The sequence below is a fragment of the Vipera ursinii genome (assembly GCF_947247035.1).
Source record: "Vipera ursinii genome assembly, chromosome: 5".
Classification (NCBI taxonomy): domain Eukaryota; kingdom Metazoa; phylum Chordata; class Lepidosauria; order Squamata; family Viperidae; genus Vipera; species Vipera ursinii.
In genome coordinates, this window is record NC_139518.1 from 46,569,211 (window position 1) to 46,595,240 (window position 26,030).

Genomic DNA, 26,030 nt, shown 5'->3' on the forward strand with positions numbered 1-26,030 from the left:
TTCTGGGCCTGGGAAGCAAAAAATTAGCTACCAGTTCTACCGAACTGGTGTGAACCGGCCGAATCCCACCACTGCTTACATGGGAGAACAATTCCTGTGTTACCAGCAGATAAAATGATATAGCAGTTGTTTCTTGAAAGTGGCTCAAAGGAAGAACCTTGGGTTGTTTTCTCTCTTTTTAAGAAGGTGGTGATAGTGATGGTGATGACGGTGAAGAAAGAAGGAAAGCGTTGCCTTTTATTAGAACTCCACTAGACCAGCAATGTATGACCTCTGGGAGCCTTGGCTTGCAAGGGGACACTGTCTGGTTGCTGCCACTGGCTCATTCACAGGTAACCGTGTCTTCTACGGGTGATGCTGAATAAAGCCAGCCACTCTGTAATACAAGAGTCCATGCATAGGCAAAGTTAAGATTTCACTCACAGGAAGAGGCCACAGAAGTAACGCTGGTGATCTTGGAAGAGTCATCTGACCACGGCTGAAGGTTCTGGAGGGCAAACAGGGAGGAATTGTGAACACAGATTGGGTCTGCTTGGATGGGCTGATTGATGGTTTTCTGGAAGGCCTCTTGCTGGAGCTGCATGAGGATGCGATTGGCTTGCTGCCGCTCTGCTTCCCGTTCTTCTGCAGTTTGCCGCCTGAGAGAAATGCACAGAGTATGTCATATTTCAGCAGGAAAACAGATCCCAGCTGAAAGCAGAATGCCCTTTGTAAAAGTCGACTCCCATTCCATTTCATCACATCTTCCCATCTTTTGGAACATTCTTATGCTCAAGGATTTTTTCTTCCATAATAGCCAAAATGAAAAGTCACATTTCAGGCAATCTGCTGCCCAGTTATATTAAACATATAACTGTACATAGAGAATACACGGAATAATCAAAGGGAAAACCTCTTAAAAGACCCAGCCCTTTTTTGAAACCATATAAATCAATGACCAATTTAGTGGCAGCCAATGTTAACTATGGGTTGTCTGAAGCAGCACATTCTGTTTCACCTGCATCTATCCATTAACTATTAATGTCATTGGCTGAATGCTAGATTTTAGGATTATGAGTGATCAGCTGTATATGTTTGTGTGGTTGTGTGCATCTGACTACTCTGTCCTTACACATTCATATGAGTGGAAAATGTAAAAAAAACAAGCTACAGATTCTAAACATTGCTCCATCTACTGAATGTTTTGCTTCATATTTATAAAAAGAATGCCTCTTGTTTTAAAACTGCACCACCATTTCACAGAACAAGCATTTCAAATCTTCCTTCCTTTGAAAATTCATACACTAATCTAGTCCACATCCACCACTCGTAGCAACTCATATGCAGAAAAAACAGATTGGTGCAGTAGATAAAAGACAAACATGCTGGGTACCAACCTGGCTTCCTGTGGTTGGAAGTTTCAAAATCTAGCTATTGTTAAAATAAAATCCTGTTTTGTTTTCTTTGCTATAGTTTAACACAAATCTGAGAGACAGACAAAGGCTGGTATAGAAGAATGCAAACCTTAAGGTACACTAAACCCTTACATCATTAAGAATACTTTGAATTTTGCATAAAAAGAAACTGCTAAATAGAATTAATTTATTTTCAAATTTTTAAATGGATATTCTTCTTTACCATACAGTTCAAAACCAAAAAACTGTTTTTAGTAGCAGGAGTGGAAAATGAGCAATAACAATAAATTGTGAATGTGTAGTATAGCTCACATTTTCTCTCATGGCACTTCAGGTTATAAACAGGCAACCAACTCTAGCATCTTGTTTTCTCTTTCTTAAAAACTTTCAGCACTGAAGCCCAAGTTTCATTAAGTTAGAAAAATAAGAAGAAATATGCCTTCTGAATGAAGATTCATGCCAGCAAGTCACTTTTGTATGATCCAGTTGGATATGACATGAAATATCCTTAAAACAAATAAAAGGAGTTTCAAATTACACACCAAAAATCAGCCCTGTATATTAGAGGGAAGTTGGTAGTGGTTTGGTCAAGAAAGAAACTGTGTTTAATGAAGGCTTGCTTTTTCCTAAGTAGCCATGGAACTATAACTGTTGTTACTACTAGAAGTTCAGTTCAGTCTATCAAATATTCCCCATAAATGTAGTTTTGTATAGAAAAAAATGCCCAATCTTTCCCAACAATTACATATTCCCTACATATGCACAAATATAATAATAGTTTATTGATCGGACAATCATCAGAAATTATCATCATTTCTAACAATTTGGCTGTAACAAATTACTTTGTTTCCAAGGGAGATTTTCTACATGGGAAGCTCGTGGATTCTCATATGAACCTGGGAATAAGTAGAAAAAGCAAGCATAACCATGTATAAAAGAATATGAAACATTTGCCAACAATGTGTGTTCACCACCATTCTATTTATATAATATATTGGTGAATCAAAAATTCCAAAATTCTGGTCCCGTGCATAAATTTCAATGGAATTTATTTTCAGCGCATATATTGAGACCCGCATTACAAACTGAAGTTATGCAGGCTTACATAGAAATAGGTTCCACAGAACTAAATGAGACTTCAGACTTAAGCTGTATGCACAAGACGACCCTTACCAAATAAGGACAAAGGTTCACTGGTCCAGCATACTGTGGCTGATCAGATTTATCTGGCAAGTTTGGATACAGAACATGATGGCAATTACCCTCCTAAACTTTGCTATTTAAAAACAGTATGTACTGTACATGCTGCCTTGAATTCTGAAAATGCTATCTACCTATGAACACTGATAGCCACTAATAGACTTATCCACAATTGTATCGATCTCCAGTGAAAAACTTCCTCATTGGTGGCCACCATTATATTTGGTGGTAGCAAATAAATATATAAAAAATAAGTGCTTTGGAATATTTTTTAATGTTTCATTCATTGGCTTCTGATACAGGTAGTCCTCAACTTATGACCACAATTGAGCCCAAAATGTATGTTGTTAAGTGAGAAATTTGTTAAGTGAGTTTTGCCCCATTTTAAGACTTTTCTTTCCACATTTATTTATTTATTTTTGGGACTTATATGCTGCCCTATCTGCCGAAGGACTCAGGGCGGCTAAGAACAATAAAAAATACAATAATACAAAAGTTAAAAAAGGATTAAACTAACAGCCCCAATAATAAGATTAAAAACATTTTAAAAATCCCTGTCGTCAGTCCAGGCCATCCTGATGGAAAAGGAATGTTTTAAGGCCATGGCGAAAGGACCGGAGATCCAGGGCCATCCGGAGCTCAAGGGGAAGTTGGTTCCACAGGGCTGGCGCTCCCACAGAGAAGGCCCTCCTTCACATTTGTTAAGTGAATCACTGCAGTTATAAAATTAGTAACACGGTTAAGTGAATCTGGTTTCCCCCCATTGACTTTGCTTATTAGATGGTCGGAAAAGGGGATCACATAACCCTGGGACGCTGCAACCATCATAAATGTGAGTCAGTTGTCAAGCATCTGAATGTAAATCACACGACCATAGGGATGCTGCAATAGTCATAAGTGTGAAAAATGGTCATAAGTCACTTTTTTCAATACCACTGTAACTTCAAACGGTCACTAAACAAACTGTTGTAAGTTGAGGACTACATGTATCAATAAGTTCTATGGCACAGATGTCAAACTCAATTGCGTCAGGTGACGTATCGTGATATATTGCGATGTTTTTTTGCCTTTGCGGAGCTGGGGTAGACATGGCCTGTGTGTCACGCATCCGGCCCAAGGGCCACCAGTTTGACACCCCTGTTCTATGGTATTCCAGAGATCCAGTATTTATACTGAGGATAGTATAACTTACTAATAAGAATATTTCTATCACAGGCATATTCAGTGAATACAATTTGGGATTTCTTTAAATAATGAAAAATGCAAACTTTTGGCAGTATATGGATATCATGATGCATAATAACCACCTGATATAAATTTTATGAAGTATCTCATAATCATCAAACTATGATTATCAACAACCTACATCAGTCATCAAAGGAGAAGAAAAATAGATTTGCAATAATATAACTTTGGAAGGCAGAAGTACTGGAAGGTGACATCGTGTATAAAACAATTCTTTGAAGCAGTCATGCTTTATTAGAATCTTGTTATTTTTGAATGCAAACAAGGTTGACTTAGAGTAGGGATAGGCAACCTTGGCTCTTTTATGACTCGTGGACTTCAACTCCCAGAATTCCTAAGCCAGCATGACTGGCTCAGGAATTCTGGGAGTTGAAGTTCACGAGTCATAAAAGAGCCAAGGTTGCCTACCTCTAACCTTAGAGTAATAGTGATGATCATGAAGACAGTTAAAACCATGTTTCAAAGGATGTATGCTAGAGTTGTGAAGAACTAAATGAAGGCTGCACTATTATTGTCAAATGAAACATCTTCAATGAGTCCTTAGTCAAACCAGTTTACTTGTGCCAACAGATTCCCAAGTATTATAATAAGGATAATAAGCTAAGTGGTCCCAGTGCTCCAGATGGGTTGAACTACACACCCCATTTTTATTCACTGTATGACCATTGGCTGTGGGTGAGAATACACGTGGTGGGAACCAGACCAAAAGAATATCATACCAATACAAGAGAATATTTGTAGCTAGGGATTGAACTGTGGGGTTCTGAGTGCTCTCTGAGCTTGGTTGTTGACATTTCATTACCCAAGTAGGTAACATCATGAAAGTCTGCAACAAAACACAATCAAGCTCAGAGGGCACCAAAGAACCCACAGAGTCCATTATGAACTAATGTGGGTGGCACTCAATTCACAAGAACATATAGAAACTCATGCCACTGTATGGCGCCCAAAGAGATATATAACACTTTTAATCTATTTTGCTCCAAATAACTTCCCTTAATTCTAATTTATTTAAGAACTAGGGAAATAATCAAAAGGAGCAAAGAAGTCTGTAAGAAGATGGTAGGGGGGGGGCTGGCAAGAGAAAAGAAAAGAAGGGACCAAGAAATAAAACCTGAGAGAGGCAGAAAAATAAATGGGTTTACAAGAAAATGGTCAGAATAGGAAGAAATATGAAAGGTGTTAGCAGTTCTCTTTCCAGCTCTGTAACTTAATATTATGGTCTGGCATGTGCCAGATCCTGCTTTTCTACCAGAAGAATTTCAGACAAGTAAGAAATTATTTGTGTTCATCTCTCTCACTTCTTTCTTTCACAATCATTTCTGATTCATAAAGGATAGATTCTGGATTTTAGAAATTATTTAAGTAGCAATCTTCAAACAGGAAAGGGAAGACTTCAGACTTGTTGGAGCTACTGTCATCAGATGTATCAAGTATTCTGCTTTGACAAGCTTACAATAAAACTGTAGTATCTTAAAATAAATCCTACAGTACTCTTAGCTGCCTTTTAAAAACAGAAATCCAGAAAAAATATTATAGATTACCTGTTTGTATTAATTATGTGCCATCAAATTGTTGTTGACTCTTAGTGACCATATAGTTCCTTAAAAATAAATACATTTGATGTATTATTTTAAAGCCTGAAAAGTTCACCAAATTTTATAAATTGTTAATGTTTCTATCTGAAATGCTTTTGAGATTTTGGACAAGAATGCCAAGTCACACAAAATTTCAGATGAGAATGTTAACATCAGGAAAGATTTGACTTTTTTCTTTGTTTCATACTATCATCTGTAGTTATCACCACAGTTATCAACACCCCAGCCCCCAATTTCCATAAAACATTTTTGCTTTGACTTAGGCTTAGAAATTTGAGAAATGAAATAATACACAAAGAAGGGAATCAGTATGGCTACTTCTCCCAACATTCTGAGCTAGGCCAGAAACCAGTAATCCAGGGTTTATATTATGTATCAAAGCTAAAGCCAAGAAGCTAACTCATAAGACCATTCTTAGAAAAGCATTCTATTGTCCAAATTTCTGGTGAAATTCCCCCAAATGTTAATGTTTCCAAGAATCTAGCCTTTAAAAAAAAGTCATTCTGATTGGAATTAGAAGGAGACTGATTTACTGTCCATCAAGCTATTAATTTCCTCTTTTCTTTTACTTGATAATAAACTGTTTTGAAAAGCATTTTATAATTTAATTTAATTTAATTTATTGAGATTTCTATACCGCCCTTCTCCCTAAGGGACTCAGGGCGGTTCACAGGGCATATATAAATAACAATACAAAAATTAAAAAACAATTAAATCAATGCCCAAGTTAAAACAAGAATGATAAAATAATAACAAGCCTATAAAAACCCATATAACCCATATAATGAAACTCTAGGAGATTCTTTTTTACTATCTTTATTGATACTGATCTCCTTTCATTGCTGCAGTTCACAAACCATCAGACTTTGGTAATAATATAAAACAATTTCTGCCTGGGATATTGGTTTAGTTTGATTCTATTGGATCTAGGATGATTATTGAAACTATTATCAAAAAGGAGAGTAGTGAAATGTGGTACATAATGCTGGTTTAACTTCTTAAAGCACGAGGAAATTATAAATCTAAAAACCTCAATACTTTTCAAGAAGAGTGGAGATGGGAGAAACAAACAGTATTTACTATGTCTTACAGGTAGTCCTCAACTTACAGCAATTCATTTAATGACCATTCGAAGTTACAATGGCACTTTAAAAAGTGACTTGTGACAAGTGTTCACACTTATCACCACTGTAGCATCCTCATGGTCATGTGATTAAAATTTGGCACATGGCAACTGGCTCGTATTTATAACAGTTGTACTGTCCTGAGGTAATATGATCAACCTCTGTAACTTTCCCAGCTGGCTTCCAACAAGCAAAATCATGAATAGGGGAAGCCAGATCTGCTTAACGACTACATGATTCACTTAACATCTGAGGTGATCTACTTACCAAAAAGGACATAAAATGGGGTGCAACTCACTTGAAAACTTCCTTGCTTAGCAATGGAAATTTTGGGCTTAATTATGGTTGTAAGTCAAGGACCACCTATATTTGAGAAGTTTACTTCTATCTTTCTGAGAATGACTTATGTTTAGATATAAACTGTGGTCCATTTTGCGCAAAAAAGCCCTATTAAATATCACTGTATCTTACAGGAGATTTCACCTAAGAGGAAATACAAAAAAATATGCAAGGCCTGGACACAAACAGCTTTAGTATGGTACAGCATTTAAATCAATCTGATTTCAAGGCAGTTATGTAACCTGATCTTATGAATTCATTGTGACCTCAAATACTTAACTTTTGCTAGGTCATGACCAACATTTCTGTATTAACGGTGGAACCATCAATTGCCTATTAAAAATATTTCAGATCTCAGTGGCAGATTTGAAATTGCAACTGAGTTAATGGTACCTAATCTCTCCAAGGCACTGCAGCAGCCAAAACGTGAGAGGAAGAATATACCTACCTCCATGGCTAAGGAAGTACTAGCACTAAAAAAGACCACATGCTCAAATAAATGTGCAACAGCTTGGGAATAGATGAGCAATTAGATGCTAAAGATGTGGAATTTTACACACACACACGTAACTGTAAAAGACTCCTTAGAGTTGATAAACACAAAACTGAAGACATGTGTATTGTGAAAGACTGTACCCTAGGACATAATGTAGGGGGTTTTTTTAGTTTTGATTTCTCCTAGGTGCTGAATAGGCATAACTACAACTATGCTCTAAAAATACCCCATCTTAATGCAATAAAGTGAAAAAACTGCATTTTACACACACACACACACACATGGATGGATTTATGCCTTTTTCATCCTATCTGGTACAGTTCTCAGCAGTTGCAATGACTGAGAAGGATGGGAGGATTGATCTAATATTTCCTGAAGGGGATGTTTAGAATAAATACTTTAAATGCTTGTTAATTTTTTAGATAAAGCAACATCTTTTAAATTTTTGTATGTGTGTCTACAAATGCACTGTGTGAGGGTCTGTGTGTGTACCGGGGGAAGGATTCTAAAGCCATATTCTGCTCATCCTCTAACAAAAAAAAAGTGCATGAATAAAATACCATTTTCTTTCCACTCCTGATGCATATTTAATATTGTTTTGACTCAGAGAAATGTAACCCAGCCTCTTCTGTGGCTCTTTAGCTGTGTTTGTAATTAGTGAAAACAGATTATTAATTTCAGTATGGAATATTTTTCTCAGTCAGCCAAGTTGTTCACTTGGCAGAGAAAAGCAGTAATTCGTTAAAAAACAAAAAACAAAGCCCAGGCTTGTGGGGTGGTCGGAGGGCAGGGAAATAAAGTTAGCACCATGTCCCACCTCAATTTGTTTCAAGACTGCAACCGAAAACAGCTTAGTTACAGCTCTTCAGCCAGACCTCCATTGCCTTAATTGCAAATATGCAAATTCAAGTTAAGCTTTCCTTGCACTGTGAAGAAATGTCTCATGGGAGAAGTTCCATCCAGACTGCACTGGAACCTTGGAAACATTGTCATAAAAAGAAATATTTGCTTCTGAGTAGTATCCACCATATATTAATTACAAAAGGAATGAAATCCTGTGCACACCTACTCTGAAGTAAACCCTGGTGCATTAGAATACAGGTAGTCCTTGCTTGGTGTCACAAGTGGGACCAGGAACTCTGTGGCTAAGCACTGTGGCTTCTAAGTCAAAAATCTTATGACTTCAGAAAGAAATAACAAAAACTTAATACATTCTATGACAGGACAGAGTGTAACATAAGGTAATACTAATAGTAGTGTTGTAGCTAGGGAAGTTGAATCATGTCCACTTTTGTTTTTAAATGTACATTTAATAAATTTTTCTAAAAAAAAAAAAAGAGAGACAGGACTTCCGGGTGGCAAGGCTCCGTTGATGGCGGTCATTTCTGACCGTCAGCCCCGTTGTTCTGTTCAAATCGCGAAAGCAGCGACAATCAGCTGCTTCACGGTTTGGGAACCCCCTTCCTTGGGAAAAGAGGGGAGGGTGAGTATTCACGTAGAGGTAGAGCTCCCCTAGACCCCCTGATTTATTGATCTGGGGGTTGAAGGGTGAGAGCTCCCTCAGAGCCTGAATTAACTCCGGACTCGGGGACTCCTCTGTTTCAAGGCTTTGAAACAGAGCAGGACGCTGCAACCATCCCTGTACTCAATTTTATATTTTGGATTACTTGGACGCAGGCAGAGCTGAACAGGAGAACTTTGAAACAGCAAGTATATGATCTTTAACTCTGGTATATGTAACTTAAAAGAAAGGGAGGAAGATGGCACCGCTGAATTTTTAGAGAAAGCGGAAAGATCTAAGGAATAACAAAAGTAAAATAAAAGATTAAGGAGGAAGACGCAAAGTGGATTTTTAAGTTGTAAAAGACTTTGTTAAAATTTGGAGTTGCCTAAAAGTAATTTAAAAGACTTGGATATTTCACAGTTATGCTACAAAGTTGCAATTAGGGCAGAAAAGTGAAAGTGTGTAACGAAAGTTAATTGGGTGTTAAAATGGCTTCCAAACCTAGAGTTCCTGTTTCTTAAAGTGCGGGGGCATCGCCTGTTCAACAAGCTGGAATTCAGTCTTTGGTGCCACCCCCCGCAGCTGCTGCACCTGTATTGACTTTAAAAGATTTACAAGATGTTTTATAAGATGCTTTAAAACTTCAATCTGAACAAATATCTGAGCAAGTGGCAGAACTTATTGATGAGAAAAATAAGGAAATACGGAAGGATATTCTGTTGGCATTTCAGGGGCTCTCAAGTTGTATTGAGAGTCTGGATGAACGTGTGGAAGAAGTGAATCAAAATAATTTGATGTTGGAGGCTAAAATGTGTGAAGCTGAGAATAAAATGGATAAAATTGATGATGCGGTGGTAATGATACAATACAGAGATATGGAGTTTGCCCTGAGGATAAGAGGTCTAAAAGAAAATCTACAGGAAAATCAGGAAGAGATGTTGGTGGATGCTCTGGCGCCTATTTTGGGATTTCAACCAGAAGATTTTATATTGGAGATAGATAAAATATTCTGTGTTAATTCTTGGATTGCTAGGCAAAGGAAATTGCCAAGAGATGTGGTTGTGTATTTTACAAAGAGAAAGATCAGAAATGCGATTATTCAAGCTTTTTATAATAGATTTAAAGTGGCTGATCAAGAGGTTTTGATTCTGAAAGAAATTTCCCCAAGAATTTTAAGAAAAAGGAAAGATTTTGGTTTTTTGGCAGATGAATTAAAAAGACAACAGCTTCAGTTCAGATGGGAGATACCAACTGGGATAGTGGTGAATTATGCTGGTATAAGATATCGTCTTAATACAGTTCTGAAGGCACGAGATTTTTATTCTAATGTATTGAAAGCAGGCTCACCCCCATCTCCAGAAGTTAAAAGAGGAAAGGAAGAAGGAGTGCGACAGTCACAATCAGAAGGCTTACAGAGAGGTGAAGAAATCACCTCGCTGATTCCAAAAGATTTACAGCAAACTTTGGAAATTGTTCACCCCTTGGTTCTATTAGAAGAATCAGAGACCCAAAGAGTGACACGGGCTGCATCTAGACATAAGGAACAACAACAACAGCAACAGAAACAGTGTTCTACAATTACAAGTCAAGAATCTACTTCTAGTGAAGCAGTGGGAGGAGCTAGACCAAAGAGGCAGATGCTTGTGGATCTGCAAGAAACGCTCCGAAAGCTTCAAGTCGCAAAAGATGGCGACAAAGTTTCTAACCTGGAATGTTAATGGTTTAAATTCACCACAAAAGAGAAAGAAAATATTTCAGTACTTGAAACAATTTTAAAATGATGTTATATGTTTGCAAGAGACGCATATTCGAGTATCTGATCAGAAATATTTGATGAATTCTAGATTGGGCATACAATTTATTGCATCTGCTCCAGAGAAGAAAAATGGTGTAGTTATTTATGTGAAGAAGGACTTAACAGCTAATTTAATTGAACTTTTATAAAATGTTTTATAGATGGCATTTAGATCCAAAAAAATTATCATGTATGTATCCAAATTATCAGCCTAAATGTTGGAGGTGTGGTTGTGATGATGCAACGTATTATCATGTATGGTGGACTTGTAAAAAAGTTAAAGTTTTTTGGTTTAAAATTTGGTGGAATATGCAGAAGATATTTAAGAAAAAGATAAGGTTTTCTCCACAATTATTTTTGCTGGGTATTATTAATGATTGTACTGTCATAAGAACAAAATTGATGTTGAATTTAATAACGGCAGCAAGACTTTTGGTAGCGCAATATTGGAAGAAGGAGGCTCTGCCTACTATAGAAGACTGGACTTTAAAAGTTTCGAACTTGTCAGAAATGGCAAAAATTTCAGCATATTTGAAAGAACATTCGCAACAAAGATACATTTCGGAATGGAGAAGATGGATTGATTATATTTAGAATAAATATGGGACTAAAAAGTTTCATTTAGCATATAAATGAGTATTATAATCATAAGCTGTATTATTAGTTATGTTTAAGGGGAGTTAAAGTGCGATAAGTTTTGAATTGTAATTATAGTTAGCATATTTTAGTTTAAGCTTGTTAGAGGTAATACCCTGTATTCAGCTCTGGGAAGTAGGGGTGGGAGGGGGTGGGAGGGGGAATTGGGTGGGGGTGGGGGGAAGGGGTTTATGTTTAAAATGTATTGTAAAACTTTTCAATAAGAAATTTTTTTCTAAAAAAAAATCTTATGACTTCACTTCCCATTCAGTTGTTAAGTGAGTCACCATAGTCTTTAAGCAAAACATCATGTAGCTTATAATTTTACTTCCGCACTGTCCATTAACTCTGTTTGACACAAGCTGATTGGGAAGCATGCAAATGGCAATCATGGGATCGTGGATGCTGTAATGGTCCTAAATGCATGCCAGCTGCAAAATGCCTGAATGATATAATGCAACTGTAGGATGCCGAAATAGTCACACGTGGATAGATCAATCACAAATCTGAGTTTTTTATACTGTTGTAACTTCAAATGGTTGCTAAACAAGGCAGTTGTAATGAGGACTACTTGTACTCGACTGATGAGACCCAGCTTCATGTCCTCACTGGACCAATAAGGTCACTGGGTAACTTGGGCCAGTCACTCTTTCTCAATCCAACCTGCCTCACTAAGTTATTTTTTTAAAGATAGTGTTGCACTTTGAACTCCTCTGATGCCCTCTTATTTCTGTTAGCCATGAGCCTTCCCAAGTTTTGCATTCTTAAAAGAGAGTTCACAAGTATCTGAAAAGCTTAAGGCATCCGTTTTATCCCTTAAAATCATCACAAAACCACAAACTGCAAAGACAGGAACCAAACATTCTAGATCAGGGGTGTCAAACTGCCAGCCTGCGGGCCGGATGGGTCATAGCAAAACCCGCACCCCCCTCATTGCCGGCAATGGAAAAAAAGTCACATAGGTCACGACATGTCATGTGACGTTGCAAGTTTGACGTCCCTGTTCTAGATTACCTGACAGCCATAGAAGGCATTCTGGTGAGCTGTCTCTGGATCACATTTGTTGTATGCCTGATATCTTTACAAGATAAGCACCCTGTTTGAGAATTTTAAAAATATATATTTGCCCAAGTAAATATGGAGGCAGGATTATTTTTCCTAGCATTTGTTGCAACTAACTACAGAGTCTGTTTGTTTTGCACTGTATTCACCTAGTTCTCATAACAAAATCTATCAAAGAGTTTTTGTTTATTACCTAACTTGTTGCAGAACCTGACAGTGATAAGAGGAAGAGATTGGCTCCAGCTGCATTCCATGACTAAGATTAGGCTAGAAGTTGGGTTTCCTTGCTCCTAGCCCAGCACCTTAACCACTACAACACACTGACTGTCAAAGTAAATATGAAAAGGACTGCTCCCCTGAAATCTACACAGAAGTCAGTTGCTTGCTTGCTTGGTTATTTATTTACTTGGAAGACTCTGTTCTGGCCAACTGTGGATGGCTCACAATAATAATAAAAACCAAATATGGTAAAACCTGGTGCCTAGTCAACATCCAATACGTTGAACAGAACAATCTTCAGGCACTAACCTTACCTTTTCCAGTGCCTAGGCCAGGGGTAGGCAACCTCGGCTCTTTTATGACTCATGGACTTCAGCTCCCAGAATTCAGGAATTCTGGGAGTTGAAGTCCATGAGTCATAAAAGAGCCGAGGTTGCCTACCCCTGGCCTAGGGGAACAACCAATCGTTTACACTTTTCTGGAATGATAAAAGAGTGAGGGATGCCAAATCTTAAGGGAAAAGTATTCCATTGGACAGGGGCTGCTATGGAAAAGGCATGCTTCCAAAGTCCCACTAGATGACACCATTTAAGGGAAGGGAGCTGGAACATGCCCATCTTATCTAACCTGATGGGCCAGGCAGGTACCTCATAAAGAGGCAATTCCACAAATAACATGCTATTGTGTAAGGCTGAGCCCCACTGGAAAGAAAGGGGGGTGACTGGAAAGAAAGGGGGGTGGGAGTAGCTGCTCACGCAACAGCAGCATGATATGGGCAAACCGAGAGGTGTCCAATACTGCACATGCAGGGTTAAAGATGTGCTATTCTACACTATACAATCCTATCTGAGAATAAAGTCTTTCAAGTTCAGTCTAGCAATTTCTGCCATAATAATTCTGTCTTTCATATAGAACAATCCACTGACAAAAGTGAATTTATAATCAGAGCTCAAGTAATGCATTCCTGCAGATTCCTATTCTTGGTCTCTGCAGAGCTACACTGATTATTTAAACCAACCATGTCCATGTCTCTTTCCTTGAAATAATTTTCCTGGCATTCTTTTCATTTATCTTGGCTGTGTACAATTTAGGCCAGGGGTAGGCAGAATTCCGGCTGGCTCAGGAATTCTGGGAGTTGAAGTCCATGAGTCATAAAAGAGCCAAGGTTGCCTACCCCTGATTTAGGTTTTGCCCTGGTGGCAACTGTGCAAAATAAGTTCTTTTTTCTGGCCAGTTTTCAGACAGGCTGTCTTTGGCTTATTGGATGATTCTGTATGGCAAGATACTAGTGGTGATTGACATTTAGCAAGGTCAAGAACAGTTCAGATTGGTGGCATCATAACACATAAAGCCAGGAAGCCTTCATAGGTAAAGGCTATTCCCTTTTTCATTTCAAAAGGAAACTTCCAAGACCTACCATTTACATCACTTTTCTCTAAACTAGGTGTTAGAAAATTCCCAGAATTCTCAGCAGTAAACATGCTATTTGGGGAATTCTGGGAACTGAAACCCACCTATAAGGAAGGTATTGGATTCTTGGGCTGAGAAAAAAAATGCCTCTGGGGCCTGAATATGTTGCCTATTTAAAGGGTTATGAGAAGGCACACTTCAACTCCTATCTCTAAAATTGAGATATAATATAGAGAATAAAACCCTTTGAGCCTACAAAACTCAATACCAATTCTGCTTACAATAATTAATTTAATTGTTTTATATCCAATTCTGCTTTTCCTCCATCAGCTTACACTCCGCCTACTTTCCCAACAACAGATCAGTGGAGACAGTTGGAATGATGGGCAATAAACAGCACGAAGTCATTCAGCGAGCTTTCACGCCTGGAGTCAGGCACAAGCCTGGGCCTCTTCTTACTTTAACACCTTTTTTGGCTCTTTTACAATATGCATTTCTCTGTATATATAATTTAAGCTAATTATCATGTTATACATGTTTATTTAGAAATAGGTGTTACTTATTCAATAGGGCTTACTCCCATGTACATTGGCATAGGACTGCAGCCTTAATAGCCTTTTCAGGAGATATTTATAGTCTAAGACAGCTTATAGTGAAATTACACATGGACATATCAAATTAAAAGAAAAAACAGAAATGTATCCTTCATTCATGATTAAATGCCAATAACACAAATGCCCCGTTTGTAATGTTTTATTGCTCTTACAAAAACAAATAATGTACCCAGAGAGAGAAAGAAGATTCAAAATGTTCTAACTATTAATAAGTCTTCTAACTAAATAGGGGCCAAGAAGTGTAACCCCAGATATCCTATGAGACACTGATTAATAGAAAAGTTTAACATGCTGTATTTCAGACAGAATTATAACATCTACCTGGGGCCATGAATTCTGCCAATGATCAATTATGGGCATAAATATACTTATAATGTCAACCACGAATCCTATCTAAATATTCTCAGCTTTAGACAAATCATTAACTCTCCTTTACACTTCACATTCTTTATTGTAGTATTGGCTGTATTGGCTGTATTACAGCACCAAGGCAGCAGTGCATAGGACTGGCTGAGCTGTGAAAGTTGAATGTCTTTATCCAAACTACCATTATGTAGAAGAACTTCCTCCCAACAGCAGGAAGCAATATTCTTGCACTGATTATTAGATAGTTAGCTAAGTAGCTGCCAGAAAAATACATGGAAGAGAAGGTACTTGTTCTAAAATGATGTACTGTTGATATATGATAACAGAAAAATATTCCAGGATATATTGGTTTGTGTAGAAAATGTGGAAAAACATGAAGGGTCATTTTATCATGCATAATGGACTTGTAAAAGAGTTAGAAAATTTTGGGTACTAATACATACAGTCATACAAAGAATTTTAAAGATTAATACACAGCTGAAACTTGTATTTTTTTTGGTTGGGACTTGAAGAAACTCCTGGGAAATTGTTTTTTTTTTAGTATGGTTAACGGCAGAAAGGTTATTATATGTACAAAAACAGAAAGATTCTGCATGAACTTGCAAAAATGCAAAACCGACTTGTTTGATTAGGAAGAAGACAAATACATTACAGACTGGAAACTTTATGGACTTTCTGCTGAAAATGGAAAAAATAAACGGATGATTTATGGATTTGATAATTAGAAAGAGAAAAATATAGGAAGAAGGAAATTATTATATAACTGTAAAGGGGGAGGATAGATGAAAAATGTCTAACCGCTATAAAGAAAATTGGAAGCCAAACTTTGATGCTTTTTTTCTTTTCTTTCCTCTATTTATGTCTTGTATTCGCTTGCTCTGCTTTCTTTATTTTTTTCTTTTCATTTATAATGTGTCTTGATTTTTATTAGTGTATAAAATCTCTTAATAAAAATAAAAAAGAAGGTATTGTTTCAATTTGGAATGCATTTGCAAATAGAGTAAAATGCACTATGTGTGTTTGTTTTCAGTCTGGTTGGTTGTAGCTTTTTTTTTTTAAAAAAAGATTCAATTTGTTAATATTTGTATCCCTAGATAACTGATATCCATTTGCGTTGACGATTACAAGCCTAGCCTTAATATGCTAGTGTATAATTACTAGCATTACAGACATAATAATGGCTTCCTACAGGTAGTCTGCTACATACAACCACAATTGAGCCCAAAATTTATGTTGCTAAGTGAGAAATCTGTTAAGTGAGTTTTGTCCCATTTTACGACTTTTCTTTCCACATTAAGTGAATCACTCCAGTTATTAAATTAGTAACATGGTTGCTAAGTGAATCTAGTTTCTCCATTGAGTTTGCTTGTCAGAAGGTTGCAAAAGGTGATCACATGACCCTGGGACACTGCAACCATCATAAAGTCAGTGAGTCAGTTGTTAAGCATCCGAATGTAAGTCACATGACCATGGGGATGCTGGTCATAAGTGTGAAAAGTGGTCATAAGTCACTTTTTTCAGTGCTGTTGTGAATGGTCACTAAGCAAACTTGTAAGTTGAGGACTACCTGTATTCAGGATATTAGCATTTTATTTTTTTTATTGAACTTCAATATCACTAACTCCTTTCAATCCATATCTCTATTCTGAGAAAATACTTCATATTTGTAAACTTTTTGTTCAAAGGTGAAACTTTTATTTTCCATCCTAATGCCTATGCAGATGTAAGAACCAAAATTGTCAGGACTGTAAAAAGTCAGAATTAAGTAATATACTGTATGTCTGTTATAGCATATAACTTTCCTGTGAAATGATTATCCCCTTCTTATGCTGAGAAAAGATCAAGTATACTGCCTATGTTGCCTCCTTAAGTCCAGATAAAGACAAACTATCTACCGTAGCTTGTTTGCCTCCCAGAACTGTAGTCATTCTCAAGCAGGATATTAATATCTGGCTTTATGGTAGGTGTCTGGAAGACTTTTTATAATAAAACCGCTAGGAACTTTATACATTTCAACGGTATATATTTATGATGGCATACATGGACAATCTAGTTGATCAGATTACATTAAAAGGTATTGAAACTGGAACATAAGATTGTAAGTTATTCTTTCAAAGGACTCTGTTCAGTCCTACCTAGTTCATCTATCCAAGAAGCTGCTTTAATAAAGGTTAACTCCTAGGCACCTCTAGCTGCCATGAAAATTCTCTCTCTTCTGCTGCCCACATACTTTATATCAGTCCTAGCAAAAGAAAGAAAGCTCACCTCACTAGTTCTAGATCAGTCCTAAAAATGAAATTTTGCTCTCAATACCTATAGGCTGCTCAGTACAAACCCTCTCCTATTACTTAAATCCAGGAACAATATTTCAAGCAAGGATAACACAGGCCTACACAACTTAAAGATCAGACATAGAACAAAGAACAAAAAATGTAAGAGCAGCTTATCCGATATTTTAAAGACAACATTGCTAGAAATAGAGAACATTTATGGGTTAAGCCACTTCTAGCCATCTTCCTCCAATCTGTTGCAGAGTCATAGGATAGCAAAGGAAATGGCTTGGGATTCTCCTGTGGGTGATGGCAGCCCCACCTCTATTCTGCTCAGTTCTGGCCCATGAAGATGAAGGAAGAGTCTCCGAGAATGAGACATGGTATATATAGTATGGCCTCAGAAATTCCTTGCTTGTTTCCGGAGACCGAAGACCGGATGCATCAGACCTCACCATGCAAAAGTTTTCCTTCGTTTGTTTCTCTTGCAGCTCTAACAACGGAAACTGTCCTTCCACAACAAACCTGGCTGTCTTGATTTTGAATGGCAACTCACAGGAACCAGTCTCTCCCTCCCATTTCCAGTCCATCAGCCAATAAACCAAGACACAGCTATAACCAATCAGTTTTCAAATCGTCTGTTCCAAGCTTTAAATAGATCGGGACGATTACTGGCTTCCAAAGCAAAACAAATGGGAGACAGCAGCTAATATATGATGACTGAAATAATTTCCATCAAAGTCACATGATGGACAGGAAGGCTTGTCCTGTACATGTATCTCAGTGGTTAAAGAAGATGGACTCCGTTCCCAACTGTGTTGTCTAGGAATTATGGGCATTTATATCTAACCCTGGGCATGTTTTGGGGAAAGATAATAATAATAATAATAATAATAATAATAATAATAATAATAATAATAATAATAATAATAGTAGTAGTAGTAGTAGTAGTAGTAGTAGTAAAGTTGGAAGGGACCTTGGAGGTCATCTAGTCCAACCCCCTACTCAGGCAGGAAACCCTATACCATTTCAGACAAATGGCTGTCCAGTCTCTTCTTACAAGATTTCCAGTGTTGGAGCATTCACAGCTTCTGGTGACAGGTTGTTCCACTGGTTAATTGTTCTAACTGTCAGGAAGTTTCTCCTTAGTTCTAGGTTGCTTCTCTCCTTGATTACTTTGCATCCATTGCTTCTTATCCTGCCTTCGGGTGCTTTGGAGAATAGCTTGACTCCCTCTTCTTTGTGGCAGCCCCTGAAATATTGGAACACTGCTATCATGTCACCCCTCACCCTTCTCTTCATTAAACTAGACATACCCAATTCCAGCAGCCGTTCCTTATATGTTTTGGCCCTCAGGTCCCCTGGCGTAAATAAGACACAGAGATTCCTAATTTAAACATTAGAACAATCTTGACCAATCAGAGATCTTGAGGCAAAGAGGCTTCTTTATCCAGAAATAAGAATGTGCTAGCTTGAGGTAGACAACATACATTAACTGGAGGAGAAGCAGGTGAGGCAGGTATATGTAGTAAAAATGTCTATGTATTACATATAAAGGGGCACATTCAAAAAGAAATTATGAATACTCAGTGATATATATGAAAATAAATAGATATTAGATATCAGATTGGGTGGTAGGATCAGATAAATAGTCAAAATACAAAAAATCTGAATTCTGACACAACTCTCAATCCCTTTGACATTGAAACTGTACGCCATTCATCATTTTTCCTTCAGATATGCCAAAATTGCAAGACACATATTTACCACAAACTTCACTACTACATTGCTAAGCACTTGGAGGGACCATACTGGTGAAGGCTTCCTACAAAGAACCTTTAAACAGGAACCACACAAGCTCTTTGATTCCTGAATGACTCCGAGTGGGAGCAACCTCTTCCAAGAATGACTGGATCTCTGCCCAGCAAATCCTTGGGGCATGCTTCACATTTGGCAGACCAGGTCTAATCATGCTCACCCCAGGAACTCACCCCTGTTCCTGATCAACTCCCACTGAGAAGTTTCGGGGGGGGGGGAAACCCTACTGGATGTTTCTAGAGAGTCTGGCCTTGATGGCCCATGAGGTGACCCAGCCCAGTGGGTGAAAAACGTGTTCCAGCACAGCAGCAACAGCTCACTTGCTTGGTGTGCTTACCTCCATTTTGTTCTCCGGTTCTGGAACCAGGTCTTGACTTGGGCATCAGTCATTTTCAGAGCCTTGGCTAAAGCCGCCCTCTCAGCTGAGGCCAGGTACTTCTGTCGGTGGAAGCGTTTTTCCAGTTCACAGATCTGCAGACGGGTGAAAGAGGTGCGTGGTTTCTTCTTCTTGGGGGGCGTCCGGTTCTGATAGGGGTGACCTATACGGCGTGTTACAGTGAACGGTGAGAGGGCCACTGGAGGGGGAGACAGGGCGGGCAGGGAGGGGCAAAGAAGCAAGCGGTGACATGATCAGGAAGGACTGCACAGAGCAGCAGCAGAGGAGAGACAGAAAGACACACTCCAAGAGTCAAACAGAGAAATAGGAAGGCACAGAGAAGGCTTGGTCACAGGGCTCACAATCTCCTCCTTGCTTTTTCAAGAACAAATCTCTGTTTAGGAACCCTCCAATATTTCCCTATTCATGTGCTGCTGTGGAGGAGCTTTCCCATGTCCCCAGGTGGATCCCAATATGGAGGCACCAGACTCTCTGCAAGAAGCGAGCTCTCTGGCAGAGCAGTACATGAAGGGTATATATGAAGCGGGCAGGGGACTGGAATGGAGAGGGGAAAAATCCTTGTTTGGAGCACCAAATCTACCTTGCAAACTATGAGCAGGGTGACTGAAACTGTGGACATTTATAGCCCTATCCCCTGAATGTTATCTGGGAGAAACTACGTAAAAAGAAAGCTTCAAACTGCTGCAGCCTGAATAAGAGCATTACTGAACCACTGTTATTTAAGACTTTGGAACAAAAGAGAGCTTGAAATCCTAACCCTATAAAAATCCAAATCTGGGATTCCAACTCACCCCACTTTATGTTGTTTTGACAACCTTTTTAAAATTATGAATTTTCATATCCATGGGTAGTTATGTAACCATCAAAGTACATTTTGATTTTTCATTTTTGTGGGTTTTTTATTTTTTTGAAGATCGTTTTTACTGCAGTCCATAACCCTGGTTAAAGTTAGTGCTCTCAGAAAAATTGACAGGAGTTAATTCAAAATAAATCTAACTAAACAGGCAGTTCTTTCTGAAGTTTGAGCCATTCTCTCTCTAGATAAAAAGGTATGTATTATTTAGCCTGTAAATCACAATACACTTCATATGAACGAAAACTGCTTTTTAAATATTGGGATTATGTCTAAGTAAATACACATTAGCTTGACTCCGATGCTAAAGATGAGCCCACTTTGTTCAGAATTAAGTGCTACTGAACTCAATGGAACTGTACGTCACATAACTCGGCTTGCAATTACAGTGGGCACAATTATTTGTAAATGTGTGTGGAACTGGATGAATCTGTCCCTCTCTCATCAAAATCTGCTTTTGGTATTTGATTTATTCATAAATGTCCACGCAATTACCAACTGAAATAATGCTTATGGAAATATATATATTGCTATTTGTTTATAACCTCAAATGTATTTGCCTCCCAACCTCACTCACTTGAACTCATTCCCAAGAAATGTCAAGAGTAAATCACAAAGCTAAGGAAAATATTTTAACTCATAAAGCTAAGGAAAATGTTAATGAAGGAAGGAGGTAAAAGAACCAGCACAGGAATGCTTTCCAAGAATTATTCTAGGCATAATTGCTCTGAATTACTTTGACATTCTTTGGAAATCCTTCATTTATGGCTTTAATTTTAAATCTAGGAAATGTGACCTGTTATAAATGTTGTACCATTGTTGGACTGAAACTATCAGGATAATTGTAGTGTACACCACAATTGTAGTGTTTTGTTTTAGATCGCTTTACATAATGATTCTACACGAGGAAATTATTTTTACAGTATTAGGTCCTTTGGGCCTTAGATAAATTTTCCCCTCTTGCAATTAAAAAAAGCTCCTTTTAAATTTCTCTAAGAATATGCTGCATGTTATATTTTATTTGTGACAGCTATAATTAACAAACCTATTTTCCAAAATCTTCCTAGCTTAAGTAGATGTTTACAGTTCTATTATGGACGCAAAAGTCACCAACAACAGCAACAAAAACAAATCTGATTTAAGACTCTCTTGCAGACGTTTTATTTTGGTCCGATGTATTTTGTCTAATGGTATCTACCTGTACCTTCTCTCTAAGGGGAAGCGTTTGCTGGAAAGAGGCTAACCAGGTGCCAGAGAGGCATAGAAAAGTTTAGCTGGGAAGTGGGAGAAGAAATAGAAGGAAGGTGAGAATATTGTTTAAAATGGAATCACTGCAATCTATCTCCAGCTCTCCTGGATACCTGATTGTTTGCATCTGATCGTTTAGTGGCAGCGGATCTATTTAAGAATACAGCAAATAATCCCCAAACTGAAATTGGCGACTTTGGGTTAATTTACCGGCAACACCCGTTATCTCACCTGAGATGTCCCTTAGCTCGCCTGATCTGGGTACTTGTGCTTCCCGTAATGTTCAGCAGTCTCCCAAACCGAACAAGGAACGGAGGGGCATTCTATGAACCTTGTTCGGCGGTGCCGAGGCTGATTTTGCCACAAATAGCCCTAGCAGCTCCGCGCAGCCTTTGCTCTCCACGCCAATAACGGCTCGCATCAGTGGCGTAGCGTGGGTTGTCAGCACCCGGGGCAAGGGAAGTAATTTGCACCCCCTAACCCGTGGATTTTAGCACTCGAGTCTCTTCCACTAGATTAGTTAAAGAAACCCTTACCCCCTAAGCACATGTATTGTTTGTTATGAAAATACTGATGTAATTAAAGTAAAATGCATCTAATGCGCCCCCCCAGATGTTGCGCCTGGTGCGGCCGGCCCCCCCTGCACCCCCCACACTACGCCACTGGCTCGCATTTTCCCAGCGTAGGCCCTCGACAGAAGGACGGCGGGAAAGGAGGAAAAAAAAAAGGCCAAGGTTAGGCCTCTGTACCGAGAACAAAATCTGTTCTTTCCGAAGAACGAATTGAGACTCGGGATAAAAATTCTCTTAAAAAAATATCTAAAGCCCGATGAGGACGGGCCGGAAGATGATTTGTTCCGAACTAAAACGAGCCAGCCTCTTTTGTAGCAGCCCCCTCGGCAGGGAGAAGAACCAGGAGAGGCCTTTTCGGGCGGCAAGGCCCTAGCCGCATCTGCGCCATTGAGAGTGGAAACGTCGAAAGACAAATTCTAGTCCGGCCTTGCTAATCGGCGGCGAAGGCGATGCAATCCAGCAGGTCTAGAGACCCCCCGCAATCTGGCGGCGGCCAGGCAAAAATAAATAAAGCGCCCGCCTGGGTCGTCTCGTCTTCGGGTTAAGCCGCTTCAAGACATTGCCCGCGATGCCGAAAAGCGCCGGTATCCCTTCTCCCCAGCTTCCGCTGCTGTTTTACGATTTCTCTCCGCCATTCAAGTGAAAGCAACCAACGCCCATAGAAACTGAGGCGTGGCGGGCAATTCAAAACTCAGCGCAACCAGGATTACAGGCCTCTTTGCGCGGACGCCTCCAAACTGAAGGGAAATTTTTCCTCCTGCCTGGCCGCGTCTAGTCCGAAATTGGCTCCGCTCGTTCAGTGGTAATGACTCCCGGTTGGATCTACAATTACAGGCCGGGAGTTGCTGCCATTGAACTCCCGTGGAGCTCCCTTCAGAGCAGAGCGTCAAAGGGCAAAATCGCGCCGCGACAGCCTCGATCATCTCATCCGTCTTGCTGGGGACATCGCAGCAACCATTACTCTAATCCAGCGTTTCCCAACCTTAGGAACTTGAAGATGCGTGGACTTCAACTCCCAGAATTCCCCAGCCAGCATAGCTGGCTGGGGAATTCTGGGAGTTGAAGTCCACGCATCTTCAAGTTCCTAAAGTTGGGAAACGCTGCTCTAATCTGCATGCAATAATCTGCCGCCCCGGCTGGAAGCCAGGTAAAGGGCTAGCTCTGGGGAGGTCGTAGCCTGCTCCGAAGCGGCAGATAATGGGGCCTTTATTGATGAAGGTCGGAACTCGCTGTTTAAATTAAAATTGAAATATAATTACCATTATTGTTTGTGGCATCCTGGTTCGGGGGGGGGGGGGAAATGAGCGTAAATCTGGGCGATTCGGAAAGCATTGGCTTGCTAAAATTAATCTTCCGATAGATCTGCCATTAAACGATGAATTGACATTTTTCTCTCTTCTCTCCCTCCCCTTTTTAAGGCACGTCGAATAATGTAGGTGCCAATTTACGGGTCACACATGCCCCATACTTCTAGGAAAAAATGAACCTGGCCGGTGGGGTGGGGGGAAAGGCATGAGTTTCTTGGACTCAACTATACATCATCTTGGGCCACTTTCCCCTTCAGCGCTACCAGTATATTAATGTCATTTCTGTACTGTCTGAAAGATACATTTCTTTTAAATGTTTATTTTTATCCGTATTCCCACGCTCCATAATTTATAACAATAATTGTGAGGGATGCACACAAGTACGCAGAATAAACTTGATCAGGAAACATGTAGACAGAGGCATTATTTGTTCAATGTATGATTCATAAGTTTTGAAAATTCTAGTTATGGTACATTTTTAAAACCTAGTTATTTTTCAACTATATATTTATATACTACAAAAGTTGGTGAACTATATATATGAAATCGTTTGATAACTCTATGTATGTGTACGTAAATATACATACATACACATAAAAATATACAGAGATAATGATGTTGTGGATGATAGTGGTGGCTATAGGGTTATTATAGTATTTATAGTATGGATTCTTGCTATATCTGTAATGTTACCATAGGTGGACGTGTTTTACTAGCGGAATTGAGGTGGGCAAATATATATCTATTCTTGAACGAAGTATAGAAAATTGGAAAATAACCTACAATGCGGGGAAACTGGTTGAAATAAAATTTAAATTTAAAACGTTGAAAGAACCTGCTTAACCCAAGGTAAAACGGAATGTTTAAATGTTTCTAAAAGGTTGCATAAAGGCTAGGCAACGAAATTATTTGCTCGCCGTTTGAGCTTCTGAGAGAAGCGGTGAGACTTTCAGAAGGTGGTACGGAATCTCTTCCGCGGGAGTTCTAATCAGTGTGTAAACTCGTACTAACTACGCTATAAAATATCGTTCATTTAATAAGGTGAATCAAGCCGCCGTGAAAATGATTAGGAAACGCTTGCTACTTGACGCGTGTAGCCTTCTGAATATCTGGCATCGCTGCACTTTCGGGCCATACCGCTAAGGCGATACATCCGTCAACGCTGTTTATAAATCAAAACCAATCGATTCAATTAAAGCGGTTGCAAATCGAATCCGAGCACGCCCGGGATCCTCTCGCTGGAGGGCAGGAGAGGGAGGCTATACAGCGAACTGACTTGCGGAGGCGGGAGCGGGGAAGGCAGCGGGGGCAGCGCTGGAAGGCGCCGGCAAATCGCGCGGGACGGAAAGAGCCCCGGAGCGTCTAACTCACCCGTGAAGCGGTCCTTGGTGTAGCGCCTGTTGCTCTCCATCCAGGGGAAGGTCAGCCCCGTCAGGTTGTTCACGGTGGGCACGGCCGTGGGGAGTGGCTGGGGGACGCCGCCGGCCACGGGTCTGTGTGCCGGCACCCGGATCACGCCCCCGGCCGCGTTGAGGTTATTTCCATTCATGGCCCCGACCCCGACGTTGAGGTTGTAGGAGCCCGCCAGCGAAGCCATGCTGCAGGCGCCGCCGTTACCGTAGCCCCCGGCGGAGGAAGACCCTCCACCGCCGGGGGCCGAGCCGTAGTGGCCACTCATGGGGTTGTAGGCGCTGCTCACCACGCATCCTCCCAGGCCGTAGTCCGCTGCGTCCTGCAGCCGCGCGTTGGAGATCATGCAGCTGCCTTGGTCCGGGTTGTTCAGGATCTGGTCGATTCCAAAGCTAATGGGCTCGGCGTGGCTTGGGTGGAGGTGGTGCGCCCCTAAGTGATCCATGCTGGGCCGAGAGCCACCCCAAAGAGGGCGACTTCCCCCCCTCCGCCGCCGCCGCCACCGCCACCACCTCCTCCTCCTCCTCCTCCTCCTCCTGATTCAAAGCTAGAGATTTTTTAAAAATACGCGCAGCTTTTCTGGTCTCGCTTCACTTACTCCCGAAGAGGTAAAAGACGGCCGGAAGCGGAGGAAGGAAAAGCGGGGAGAGGAGGAGGAGGAGGAGGAGGAGGGAGGGTGGGGAGGGGGAACATGCGCGCCCGTGGGCTCCCTCTCTCGCCTCTTTCCGAGGGCATCAATCACGTTGGCCCAAAGCCTGGCGCTGCTAGGCCTGCTGCCCCATTGGCGGAGCCCCGAGAAGCGAGGAGGGAGAGAAAGAAACGGAAGCCAAGCAGCTTCTCCCAGCAAAAAACTAACCGGGAGCCTGGCAGTAGCAAATCAGCCGACCACGCGCGGAAAGCAAAGCAAGGGCGGGTGGGCAGTGAAAGTGCAAGGCTCTCGGTCCTCTGTTCTAATTCCCCGCGGAAACTGTTGCCTCCGAAGCGTTTGCTCCGCTGTTTTGAACCTTTGAGCGCCACGTGTGTTCGCTCCTATTAAAAAAACAAAAAAGAATTCTCTCGTCATAGCTGTTGTCTTGCACCTTCCCTCTTTCCCCTGTCTTCGCCCTTTCCTTTCCTTTCCTTTCCTTTCCTTTCCTTTCCTTTCCTTTCCTTT

At 40.0% G+C, this 26,030-nt stretch overlaps 1 protein-coding gene across 1 annotated transcript; it reads right to left on the reverse strand.

Moving 5' to 3' along the window:
- Window positions 1-415: 415 nt before the first annotated feature.
- Window positions 416-25,322, reverse strand: TLX1 (T cell leukemia homeobox 1; the record flags this gene model as incomplete). Its single annotated transcript, XM_083364557.1, has 3 exons — window positions 416-638; window positions 19,428-19,629; window positions 24,839-25,322. 3 exons carry the CDS (start codon window positions 25,320-25,322, stop codon window positions 416-418), a joined length of 909 nt encoding a protein of 302 aa, XP_083220683.1.
- Between the last annotated feature and the right edge of the window lie 708 nt (window positions 25,323-26,030).